Below are 13,363 nucleotides of genomic sequence, written 5' to 3'. Positions count from 1 at the left end.
TTCGCAAGCAGTGATTGACAGCTGCTGTAAAGACAGCTCGGCTCTCTGATTGGTTGTTTTCCTTCAGCGCTTTCCTTGCAAATGCCATTAGGAGCACTAGTAGGAGGCAGAGGAACATGATTGAGACTATCTGTCTCATGCACTACTGTCAGGATATAGTGACCGTTTTTTAAAAATAACTTTTTTATCATATTTTCTCAAAGTTACCAATGTTTGCTTTAAAGCTCAATCTCTCCTTTATAATGTGACACTGTCTCCAATGTGCTATTTATTCCATGCTAAGACCAAAGCGGAGGGGAATGGTGACAGCAGCCGCAGCAATGGTCACCACGCCCCACTAGTGAATGGAAACACTGCCACTGAATTTAATCTGGTAACTGAACCATGTTAATCAGCGACCTCATAGTAAATATGCCACAGTTTGCTGCCCAGTCTAAGGATGCATTAATACCATTTCAGCTGTATCTGTAAAAGCTAACAGAGTGAAGAGGTAAATGTTAAACTGAATATATGTAAATTTTGGCATGGTAGGCCTGCTCCTGTTAACAGGCAAGCATCAGTGATTTTGTCTGATACCAAAATGTACATGTTGGCATGATATTCCAAACCTAAGTATCAGTGCATCCTGAGGGCAGACAGTAACTTTTCTGTTTCCTAGCCCGCATAGTAGGTAGGTCATGTAGAAGCTTTGTAGTTTTAAAGCCTGTAAATTAGGTCGCTTGTTGTAGTATCAATAGATTAAAAAAAACATTTGCTGACTGCAGGGAAATTGGTAAGTGTTTCTTGCATTTTACACGCTATTAACAATTTGATGTGAAACATTGTCTTTAAATGCACATACTGAGTCTTTCACCAGTCAGGATTTTCCCTGACCAGTTTGGTACCAGTCAGCTTTACTATCAGACGCTCAGTCAAAGTGCCTGCCTGGTGAGGTGGCAGCAAAATAAGAGAAAGTGAATCAAGTCAATTGGGAAAATGTGGCTCATGTTTTTCAGTATGCTACAACCTCCGAAACATCGACAGCCCTACTTTGAATGTTTCCCTTCGAAGCCCAAAAGCTTGTATTGGGGACAGCCCTAGTTCTACAGTAATGTGACTGTACGACACACTAGTGCCTGCAGGTCTACAATCTGAGGACTGTATATGTTGTTGTAGCTGCGTTAGCATGTTGCAGTTAGAGCTGCAACAATTATGCAATTAATCGATTAGTTGTCAGCTATTAAATTAATCTCCAACTATTTTGATAATCGATTAATCCGTTTGAGTCTTTTTTTAAGAAAAAAAAGTCAAAATTCTCTGATTCCAGCTTCTGAAATGTGAATATTTTCTGGTTTCTTTACTCCTCTATGACAGTAAACTGAACATCTTTTAGTTTTAGTGGACACAACAAGACATTTGAGGGACGTCATCTTTAGCTTTTGGAAACACTGATCGACATTTTTCACCATTTTCTGACATTTTATAGACAAAACAACTAATCGATGAAATAATCTACACATTAATCAATTATGAAAATAATCACTAGTTGCAGCCTTAGTTGCAATAGTGGGCTGAATTTGATGCAGTGCTTGTGTCATCTGTGCTACATGTATATTAATGCCTGTGGGTCCCTCCCCTCCAGGTCAACGGCAAATCTGTCACAAAAGAAGAGAGCAAGACGGCTGCTCCAGGAGGTGAAGAGAAGAAAAGAGCAGCGAAGAGCAGCTCCACGTCTAAACCCACACCAGGTATCCCAGAAGAGCTTCAAACCACCAGCTTCTCTTCTTTTTGTCTTATTATAACTCAACACCACATTTAGCTGGTTTATGGTTTTGTTTTAATCTTGAGAAAACTCTGAATTATCCAAATTATAGTTTTCACAACCTTATTGACATACGAGGGAAAATGTGGAGATTATTTGTGTTCTATTGATGTTGAGGAAATAAGCCACATGCTATTGAGGTCTATTTTTATAGTGTCATTTTTTTAACACACAACCAAACTGAGAAAGTTCCCAAGCTAATTCGAACGTGTGTGTGCAGAATGTGGCAGTAACGGAGTGGAGTCCAGAGTCCTTCCAGCAGTGAGAGCTCCAGTGAGGTCCGGTGAACCCTCCGTCAGCCTCGGTCCTGGTACCAAGGAGCAGAGCAGCAGCAACCAAACTGCAGCCGAGGCCTGGCTGGAGGAGGCACACAGGGAGGCTGGCTTCTCTAAGCCATATACTGTGAGTCTTTCCTTCTCCTTGTTTCATTTAGCACAGTCCTGTGAAGTTGGTTTTTAGGATATCAAATTTCATTCTGACCAAATTAAATTCAATTAAATTCAATTTATTTTTGTATAGCGTCAAATCACAACAGAAGTTATCTCAAGACGCTTTATATATAGAGCAGGTCTATGACCGTACACCATAGTTTAGAGACCCAACAGGATCCACCAAGCGCACTGTGGCCAGGAAAAACTCCCCGATTACTGGGAAGAAACCTGGAGCAGAACCGGGCGCAGGGCGGGCGGCCATCTGCCGAGACCGGATGGGGGGATAGATAGATAGATAGATAGATAGATAGATAGATAGAGAGAGAGAGAGAGAGAGAGAGAGAGAGAGAGAGAGAGAGAGAGAGAGAGAGAGAGAGAGAGAGAGAGAGAGAGAGAGACAGAGAGAGAGACAGAGAGAGAGAGAGAGAGAGAGAGAGAGAAGCAGCCACAATAGTAGCCTAGCAGCTGTAATAGCTAATACAAGTAGGACTAATAACACTAAACCAATAGTAGTGGATGTAAAAGAGTGATAATACAACTATCAGAATTGATGTCATTGGGTCGTCCTCAGACGGGCTTTCAAGCGGAGTTTCCAGCTATCTCAGTCCACCATACATCTGGCTAGCTCGCCAGCACTGTCCAGCATCTCTCCTCAGTACGTCCATGTGTGTTGGTGTGGGACATCCCTGTGATCGATGCCCGTGCGTTGGTTCCCGCAGCATCAGCATGCTTGCTGGGAGTTCTTGATGTCTTTGGCAGTGACTGAGAAGTGTTATTCTCCAGGCTGCCACATTGTCACTAAGTGTTGGTAATCCCTCGTTAGCATTGGTAGTCCCTCGTACAGACGTAGTTAATTAATGATGGTAGCAGTTGGTATCAAGCAGGCACCGGACGCGGTAGCAGATGCAGCCACAATACCGGAGACATCCAGATCCAGGTGAAACCCCGCTCCAAGTGTACCCCTGCTCCAGGTATAACCTCGCTCCAGGTATGACCTCGCTCCAGGTGTGACCCCGCTCCACGGTTACCTGCGAGACAAGGAGGCACAAGGACTCCCGGGAAGGAATGAAGTTAGTAACAACATGGACATGGGACATGAGTATATACAGAAGGAGAGGGGAGCTCAGTGTGTCATAGGAAGTCCCCCGGCAGTCTAGGCCTATAGCAGCTTAAGTATAAGCGTTATCAAAGAGGAAAGTCTTTAGCCTACTCTTAAATGTAGAGACGGTGTCTGCCTCCCGGACTGAAACTGGGAGCTGGTTCCAGAGAAGAGGAGCTTGATAGCTGAAGGCTCTCGCTCCCATTCTACTTTTGGAGACTCTAGGAACCTCAAGTAACCCTGCTGCATTCTGTGAGCGCAGTGCTCTAGTGGGGTAGTAGGGTACTATGAGCTCTTTAAGATATGATGGGGCCTGACCGTTTATCGCTTTGTAGGTGAGGAGGATGATTTTAAAATCTATTCTGGATTTTACAGGCAGCCAGTGTAGAGAAGCTAATACAGGAGTAATATGATCTCTTTTTCTAGTTCTAGTCAGTACACGTGCTGCAGCATTCTGGATCAACTGGAGAGTCTTAAGAGACTTATTGGAGCAGCCTGATAATAAGGAGTTGCAGTAATCTAGTCTAAAGGTAACAAATGCATGGACTAATTTTTCTGCATCATTTTGACACAGGATGTGCCTGATCTTTGCAATGTTACGTAGATGAAAGAAGCAGTCCTTGAGGTTTGTTTTATATGGGAGTTAAAGGACATATCCTGATCGAAGATAACTCCCAGATTCCTTACGGTGGTGCTGGAGGCTTGGGCAATGCCATCTAGAGTAACTATATCATTAGATAATTTGTTTCGGAGGCGCTCAGGGCCAAGTACAATAACTTTAGTTTTGTCTGAGTTTAACATCAGGAAATTGCAGATCATCCAGGTTTTTATGTCCTTAAGGCATGCTTGAAGTTTAGTTAACTGGTTGGTTTCGTCTGGCTTGATCGATAGATATAATTGGGTATCATCTGCATAACAATGAAAGTTTATAGAGTGTTTTCTAATAACATTGCCTAAGGGAAGCATATATAAGGTGAATAGAATTGGTCCAAGTACAGAACCCTGTGGAACTCCGTGACTAACTTTGGCGTGCATGGAGGACTCATTGTTGACATGTACAAACTGAGATCGATCTGATAAATAGGACTTAAACCAACTTAGTGCAGTTCCTTTAATGCCAACTAAATGTTCCAGTCTTTGTAATAGGATGTGATGGTCAATGGTGTCGAAAGCAGCACTGAGATCTAGCAAGACAAGTACAGAGACAAGTCCTTTGTCCGATGCCATTAGAAGGTCATTTGTAATTTTCACTAGTGCTGTCTCTGTGCTATGGTGCACTCTAAATCCTGACTGATAATCCTCCAATAAATGATTGTTCTGTAGAAAGTCACACAGCTGACTGGCAACTGCTTTCTCGAGTATTTTGGAGGTAAAGGGAAGGTTAGATATAGGTCTATAGTTGGCTAGGACCTCTGGATTGAGAGTGGGCTTTTTAAGAAGAGGTTTAATTACAGCTACTTTAAAGGACTGTGGTGCATAGCCTGTTAGTAAAGACACATTGATCATATCCAGTAAAGAGGTGCTAACTAAAGGTAAAACTTCTTTAAGCAGTCTAGTTGGGATGGGGTCTAGGAGACAGGTAGATGATTTAGATGAAGAATTCAAGTGAAGAACTTCTTAATGTGTCTGTTTCATATTTTTAGTTTGCACACCACCAGGTCAGATTAGCTGTAGAAAATACAGACACTTAATGTTACTGTGAGGAACTTTTAACTGGTTATGAAACAGTCTCAATTTAATAGTGATGCAAAGAACGTATATTGCTAAGAAGTGTGCTATGCTTACTATTATAACTATTTACTTACTTTCTTATTTATTTATTAAACTTTTTGCCCGGCCTCTTCCCAGAGGAGCATAATGGGAGCGATGGACATAAATGGAAGTTAGAAAAATCTAGCACAAAGATTTCTCTCAATCTCAAACATTTTCATGTCGAGGACCTCCAAAGTAGACGTCCAACAGACCACAGAGCATGGATCTATAACAGGTTGTGTCATGTGTGTTTGCCCTGCGTGTTAGTAAATAGCCTACAACTACATTAAGTTCTGTTGATGTCATGCTACTATCGCTACTAGCTACTGGCCGATAGCCAGTTGTTTGGGAACAGAGACGTTAATACATCCACCACGGTACAGGCTGACAGCATACAGCCCATGGGTGTATTATAAGATAATAAAAGTGATGAATTACAGCCAATATATAAATTATTACAGCCGCATACAGCTAGCAGGAAGCTGGCAGAACCGGATATGTCATATGAGCGTGCAGGGCGGTACAGTCCCGTGGGTCTGATGACCGTTCATTATGACGAGGAAAATAACTCTGGATCATGATTTAAATGAGGACTATTTAAGTGTTCGTACTTGGAGGCTGATTTACCTCAAAAGAAAATGGTCTCTTTATACATCCATGGCCTCAGACTCATTGGCGTTTTTCACTCCAAAATGGCGGCAGCGCTACTGCAGCGCCACCTAGCGGCTGTTGTCAAAAAAGCACGAGAGTTTCGTCTCTTTGCTTCTATACCCTTTTGAGTGATGCCTCCTTATGAGCTACATAAGTAAATAAGACCATCAGCAAGAATATTGGCTATTTCCCCACAAAATCAGACAAAACGAATCAAGGCACGCCGGTCCCCACAGGGAGACACCCCGCTGCTGGAGACCCAGGCCATATTGCTGGGCCCGCTGGAGGAAAGGGAGGCATGGGAGAACCAGAACCAGGACTGCTCAGGGCAAACTGTCAGACCCTACTGCAGTAAAATGAGAGGTTTTCTAAGCCGTGGGGCACACATCCAATGTCAGGAGTGCGTGGCGGCTGCGTCGCGTGGTGGCTGCGTGATACACGTGTCTGGTGTTCACACTAGCTGCGTGACGGCTGCGTGTCTGCTGGGTTTCTGCTGCCGCTGTCAGCCCTTTCTTTCTACATAGAGTTTGCCTTTTAATGGCCATTTAACTTCATGATAAATGTGATTTATATTTATTTTAGACAGAAAAAGGTTAAGAAACGTGTGGTAATAAGTAAATAATAGTAATAATCCACAATTAAAACTCCGTACTATATTCATTCATGGAGCTCTCCAAGTCACTGCATGTTCTACAACACTGTCCGGCACATATTTCAGAATAAAAGCCTTGTGTTAACAAATGAAGGAATTCTGTGCAAAGAAAAAACTTTGAGGGCTTTTATTTCGAAATGAAAGCAGGAAGTGTTGATTTAAACCCCATATTTATCAATTCATTGAGCTCTCAAAGTGACTGCGTGTTCCACAGCACTGACTGTTCATATTTCAGAATAAAAGCCTTGTGTTAACAAATGAAGGGATTCTGTCTATAGAAAAAACTTTTATTTTGAAATGAGAGCAGGAAGTGTTGATTTACAAATAAGTCTTTACTTTTTTTCATCTCCGTAACATATTCTACAGATAGACCTCGAAACTGTAGTAAAGTCTTGCTGGTATGAAGTCAATATACAGTCACTAGATCACTTTCACTGTCTGTGACATATTCTACAGATGTCTAGACATTGAAACTTTACTAATCTTGCTGGTATGATGATAATATACAGCCAATAGATCACCTTCCCTGTCTGTTGCTGCAGTGAGACGCAGCTGAAACCGCGCGGCTCGCGTGAAAAATAAGCGAGACCTCTATTCTATAAAATAGATGCGCGTCTCATGCGGGCAGTGTGGCTGCTCTGACCTGTTAACATGGATGCCGAAATAATAAACAACACGCCACGCAGCCGCCACGCGCTCCTGACGTTGGATGTGTGTCCATCACTTAAAAGGACTGGTGCTCGGAAATACTACCGCTTTTGTCCACAGCGACCGCCAAAATGAACACAATACGAAAGTTCCTCGTAATAACTTTAACCTGGATAAGTACAGGAATCGAGTTTTAGAAGAAGAGGATATACATTATTGATCCCCGGGGGGAAATTCAAATTTTGACAGCAGAGATCACTTCAGTGCATAACAAACACATTTAGTACAACTTAGAGTTTCTAGAAAACACAATGTAAAATCGCACTACAATGATTTAACTTACAACTTTGGAAAACAAATATTTAAAAACATACATTGTTTCATTTTTTTCTTTCTCCCATTTTTTTTTTTCTCCCATTTCTGCGCCAAAATCCCAAATACCTTAATTTTTAGCAAATTAAAATAGTTGAAAAAGAGTTAACTGTGCAGAATTCATAATGTAGCTTGTGCATTCTCAGCAGGAAACCGATGGATTGCCTACTCCGGGTAGGGAATGAGTCCTTACCCCAAGTGAAGGAGTTCAAGTACCTCAGGGTCTTGTTCGCGAGTATTGCATTCGCTTTACCGCACCATTGTGACAAAGATCTCGATCCACTGGTCAATCTTCGTTCCTACTCTCACCTATGATCATGAGGGCTGGGTCATGACCCAAAGAACTAGATCGCGGGTACTAGCGGCCGAAATGGGTTTCCTCAGGAGGGTGGCTGGCGTCTCCCTTAGAGATAGGGTGAGAAGCTCAGTCATCCGTGAGGGACTCTGAGTAGAGCCGCTACTCCTTTGCGTCGAAAGGAACCCGCTGAGGTGGTTCGGGCATCTAGTAAGGATGCCCCCTGGGCGCCTCCCTAGGGAGGTGTTCCAGGCACGACCAGCTGGGAGGAGGCCACGGGGAAGACCCAGGACTAGGTGGAGAGATTATATCTCCACACTGACCTGTGAACGCCTCAGGATCCCCCAGTCAGAGCTGGTTAATGTGGCCCGGGAAAGGGAAGTTTGGGGTCCCCTGCTAGAGCTGTTGCCCCCGCGACCCGACCCCGAATAAGAGGTTGGAGATGAGTGAGTGTGAGTGAGTGAGCTTGTGCATGGTTCGAGTCGTACTGGTTCTCCTCCTGTTTCACCTCCACCTCCACTTCCCTCCAGGAGCTGTCAGCGTCTCAGAAGGAGCAGCTCCAGCAGAGGGCGGCATATCTACGTCAGCAGCGAGACAAGCTGCATGCACTGAAGAAAGAACAGCAGAAAACCAAACAGGTGACCCCACCAGAGGAGGCACCCACCCCCGCCCCGGTAAGTACAGCCCGGAGGTCAGAGGTCAGGATCAACCATGTACATGGAGCATACCATGGCTGATGTTGTTAGATGTAATTAACTATTTATATCCTCATATTGGCCCATTAGAGTTGTTTTCTGGGGTAACACTGGCTTTGAGTTGTGTCTTTCAGTACTCACAGTAAGAAATTTTGCGAGGGCCTCATAATTTAGACTTCATATTTATTACATACTTTTCATTTTGGTCAAATTTTTATCTTTTAATTCCAAAACTACATTCCTGATTTCACCTGATTTTCTTTAACCCACATTTTCCTTCTGTTCTTTCTTTCTTTTTCTTCAAATCATCCTTTTGATTTATTTATTGGGTGGTTATTCTTCATCTCCCTCTGCCTGTTTCTGACCTGATCTGGCTTGTCAGGAGGCAGTGGGGCAGTCCCAGAGGAATGGGGCCTGTACCCCTCCTCCTCCTCTTCCTCCTGCTCCTCTTCCTCCAGCACAACTCTCTGCTAACTCCTCCAAACAGAAGGTGATCCATCATAATAATAATAATAATAATAATACATTTTATTTGGTGGCGCCTTTCAAGACACCCAAGGACACCTTACAAAGATAAAATTATACTCAAACAGATAAAAACAGGCAGACATGACAGAGACACATTTATGCAGACACATGTGATGGACTGATGGACACTACAGAGAATATGCCAGTTTGAACAGGTGAGTTCTGAGGTGGGATTTGAATGTAGTAACAATGTCAGACTGCCGGATGTGAGGAGGGAGGGAGTTCCAGAGCCTGGGAGCAGTGCAGCTGAACGCCCTAGCTCCCATGGTGCTGAGGCGTGAGGTGGGGTTTGGTCAGAAGACCAGCTGATGATGAGCGGAGGGAACGGGAGGAGGTATACTCCTGAAGGAGGTCTGTGAGGTAGGTGGGGGCCAGGGTGTGGAGGGCTTTGTAGGTGAGCAGAAGGCTTTTATAGTCAATCCGGTATTGAACAGGGAGCCAGTTTAGTTGGATGAGAATGGGGGTGATGTAGTCGGAGGATCTGGTGCGGGTGATGATCCGGGCGGCAGAGTTCTGAATGATTTGAAGTCTGTTGAGCAGTTTGGTGGGTAGGCCAGAGAGGACAACGTTGCAGTAATCAATCTGGGATGTAACAAATGCGTGGACTAGGGATGCCCCGATACCAGTATCGGGTATCGGGTCCGATACTGTGCTCATGTACTCGTACTCGCAAAACGGCTCCGATACAACGGCACCGATACCACTTTACAGCAGTGCAACGTTAACCCTCGTCACCATCTTTCGGGTCCTCATGCTCCACTTCCGCGACGGTGCGGGCGAGACGGGCCGGTGGTGTGCCCAAAACCGTGGGGCAGGGATCCCACCTTAGCTGGCGCACGCCAGCCTATATTTTCATTGCTCCACGGGGTTTTGCTTGCACCCTCTGACTCGCGCGTGCGTTAGATTCCTTGGTCCTTCTTTCAAGACGGGTCGGGTGGGTTGTCGACATCGCCACAGGCCTCTGGCGCCTTTTACGTGGGCCGCGGTACGACAAGGTTGGGGCGCACTGAGAACAGTTCGCCCCAGTCGACAGTCACACCGGGAGCAGGGAGCCCCATCACGGTGCGGCGAGGTCCAGGCGGGGAGCGCTGTAAAACTGCGGTCGGGAGCCACTTTCGCCCCGAGCCTTTCCAAGCCGACCTAGAGCCGGTCACGGCGCACCGCCTCGTATGCGGGACTCCCCAGCCTGCTGTGTGTCGCTCACACCCTCCAGTTGGCTGTTAACGAGGGTCTTTTGGCACAGAGAAGTACTCGTATCGGTACTCGGTATTGGCGAGTACCCAAATGTAGGTACTTGTACTCGGTCTGAAAAAAAGTGGTATTGGTGCATCCCTAGCGTGGATTTCTGTGCTGGAGTGAGACAGGAATGGGCGGAGTCTGGAGATGTTGCAGAGGTGGAAGAAAGGATGACATCCAGGTGACGTTTTTTATGTAAGGGAGCAAAGGAGAGAGTGCCGTCTAGGGTGACCTCAAGGCTCTTGACATGGGTGGAGAATGGAACGGAGAAGCCATCAATGAAGAAGTTTGGGGCAGTGGTGTTTTGTGATTTGGAGAGGTTGTGCCTCTGTTTTATTGCCATTGAGCTTTGAAAAGTTCCTGCTCATCCAGCTTCTAATGTCTTGTAGGCAGGTGGCGAGGGAGGTGGGTGGCAGGGGGCCGGTGGGTTTTGTTGAAATGTAGACCTGTATGTCGTCGGCATAGCAGTGAAAGTGGACATCGTGATGATGGAGGATAGTGCCAAGGGGAAGGAGGTAGATGATGAATAGTAGTGGACCCAATACTGACCCCTGCGTGACCCCTGGGGGACACCCAGTGAAACAGTAGAAGACCTTGACCTGTGGTTGCTCCGTTGTACATATTGTTGTCTGTTGGTGAATTATGAAGAAAACCATGAGAGTGCAACACCAGTGATTCTAATATCCAATATTGTTTGAGAGTGGGTGTAATTGCAGCAGCTTTGAGGGTGGGGGGTACAATACCGGTGGTGAGGGAGGAGTTAATTATTGTTGTGATCATGGGGGAGATGGAGGGCAGACAGGCTTTGACGAAGATAGTGGGGACAGCTGCCTCCGTCTCTGTCGTCTCACACGTTTCATTATTAATTATTATTCAATATATCCAATTAATATTTGTTCACAAATTTAAAAAGAAGTTATGCTGAACAGTTCCTTATTTGATTATTATATAAGGGCGTAAACATTGTATCATAAACTACAGCGCCCTCGGTCGCATTTTCTTTCAAACTAATTGGGTTGCAGATATCTGGATCTGGTTCAGTTATGAGGCACTTTGGGCAGATCTGTTTTGCCGGCTCTGTTTGCTGTGGCTGCAAACGTCATGAAAAACACTCTGCTTGGGTGATCAATTTATTTTTTTTAAATTCTGAATTTTAGAAAACAGAATAGGGGCAATAGTCTGGAAATACAAACATTTTTCCATACTCTCTTTTCTTTTTTCCATACTTATCCAGATCTGGAAATAACAAAAAATCCAATTCCATACTTTTCCATACTGCGTAGGAACCCTGATTTTATTATTTCACACTACTTTGAAAACCCTGACAATACATGTGTAGCATAGCCATATTTCCAATACCAGCTGCTTTTGTTTATTTTTCTAGCTAATCATGTATACACGTGTGCTTGGTTGTGTTTCAGTAGTCACTGCTGCTTTTTCACTCCAACACTTTGCCCCTGGTGCTGATTGTTATCTTTTCTATCCGGTTGTTAACCCTGCTGCTTGCTCTGGTCTCTTTACGCAGGAGATATCTGCTGAGGAGAGGAAGAAGCTTCAGAAGAGAAAACATCTGGCCGACAAGCTGAAAGAGGAAGTGATCAAGAAATAACTTCCCATCTAACTGCAATATTCTCATTATGTCCTATCTGTTAACTCACACATGGCTTCCTTTACACCGCCTCCTTCAGCCAGATAATTCACTCTGCGTAACACTGATCAGGTTTTTTTTCCAAAGAAACACAAACGTCATGAGATCTTCATACTTCAAAGTTCTTTTCATTGCTGTAGTCTAACGGAGGGAGGAAGGTACATCTCCGTTTATATTTTGGATGTACCGGTATGTGGCACAAGTATTTTAGCATCTGTTTGGCTGAGAAAGTTCAGAAAACACACAGACCGGTCAGGCAATATGCTGCCAGTGTTACTAGACTTGAGTGGAGAAGAAGATGGCTTTTACTTTACATCACTAGACACACCTGTGTCCAAAGCACTCGTTTACTTTAATGTAATTTTTTCTATGTCCAAATTCTAAATGCAAAATGTATGGACAATATAGTGCCCTCAAAAAATCCCACATTGGAATGAAAAATGTGTTCACAGCATGCACACTACTTACTATAAATCTTACAATGCAGTGCTTCACTATTGATAGTGTAACTGTTTATTATGCAACACTACGCTGGTGGGTAATGGATAGAGTAAGCCATTGACTGGTGTCAAGGAGTGATTTTGGACACATCCCTGGGCTTGTTTCTCTTGTAGACAACACTCACAAAGGTCGTAAATGTGGTGAAACACTAACTCAACATTAGGCACAACTGGCCCTGGAGTCGTACCGGTGAGTTCAGGGTTAATGCTGGCGAAAGAGTTTTGTCGAGGAGAAGGTGACATTAGCTAGCACAAGTGTACAGTCTTGTCGTTAGCATTCCCAGAGGGCAGAGGGCAGCTGGTCCATCATGAAGCTGAGAACGCTGTAGCAGCTCATCCTAGTCAAAGAGCGCTGTGTAAGTCGAACACACTCATGTGATCACGAAGGGGCCAAGAGGACAGTGTGTCGCTTTCTACGAGGAATGCAGTATTTCATGTACACTGTTTAATAAATCACATTTTATAGAAACAAGCTCGTCTCCAGACTGTTTTTTACACACACGCCCCCTTATTGGATATCAGTTATCGATCGGACTGATCTGATACACGTCAACATCACTGGAGTTTTATACCGTAGAGAAGACAGATCACAGATTAACAGTTTTACAGTTTAGTTGTCTTCTGATTCACCGTCTAGTTATAATCTGTGTTAACTGTAGGTGTGAACAACAGACGGACCATGTTGATGGTGAAGTGTTCCAGGAGCAGAAGGACCTGCAGTAGCTCTGCTTCACACACCGCAGCTGAAGGAGTCTGTTACTGAAGGAGCTTTATGACACCTGACAACTTATGTCAGACAACTTTCTTCAATCATTAGAATTAACTTTTTTTAATTCACTAATCGTTAACTTTTATTAAGGATACAGTTAAAGTCAGAGAGAGAAGGAGGGTCTGTCTTTTACACCTTTTACATCATTTATCCTCATTTCCATTCAGTCACATGAGGCTGATAATTCCTGAGCGTCGGGTTTGATATGAGTTACATCATTTACATTTTCCCTGAAACATTCAGCCTAATAAATAACTTCTAGTGTCAGAATATGAATAACTACAGA

General features: G+C 44.2%; 1 protein-coding gene across 4 annotated transcripts in view; it reads left to right on the top strand.

The window, feature by feature from the left end:
- cfap36 (cilia and flagella associated protein 36) overlaps window positions 1-12,780 on the top strand; it is a 29,549-nt gene extending 16,769 nt beyond the window's left edge. The window contains exons 7-12 of one of the 4 annotated variants that reach the window (XM_074645491.1): window positions 284-373; window positions 1,622-1,727; window positions 2,022-2,203; window positions 8,232-8,375; window positions 8,779-8,886; window positions 11,686-12,780. In XM_074645491.1, coding sequence (XP_074501592.1) covers window positions 284-373; window positions 1,622-1,727; window positions 2,022-2,203; window positions 8,232-8,375; window positions 8,779-8,886; window positions 11,686-11,769 — 714 coding nt within the window. In that variant the 3' untranslated portion in view covers window positions 11,770-12,780. The remainder of the gene's footprint in view (window positions 1-283; window positions 374-1,621; window positions 1,728-2,021; window positions 2,204-8,231; window positions 8,376-8,778; window positions 8,887-11,685) is intronic. The other 3 variants (XM_074645493.1, XM_074645492.1, XM_074645494.1) reach the window with 3 other exon arrangements.
- The last annotated feature ends 583 nt before the right edge of the window (window positions 12,781-13,363 follow it).

Source organism: Sebastes fasciatus, chromosome 9 (assembly GCF_043250625.1).
Source record: "Sebastes fasciatus isolate fSebFas1 chromosome 9, fSebFas1.pri, whole genome shotgun sequence".
Taxonomy (NCBI): Eukaryota; Metazoa; Chordata; class Actinopteri; order Perciformes; family Sebastidae; genus Sebastes; species Sebastes fasciatus.
This window is presented reverse-complemented; position numbering and strand designations above follow the sequence as displayed.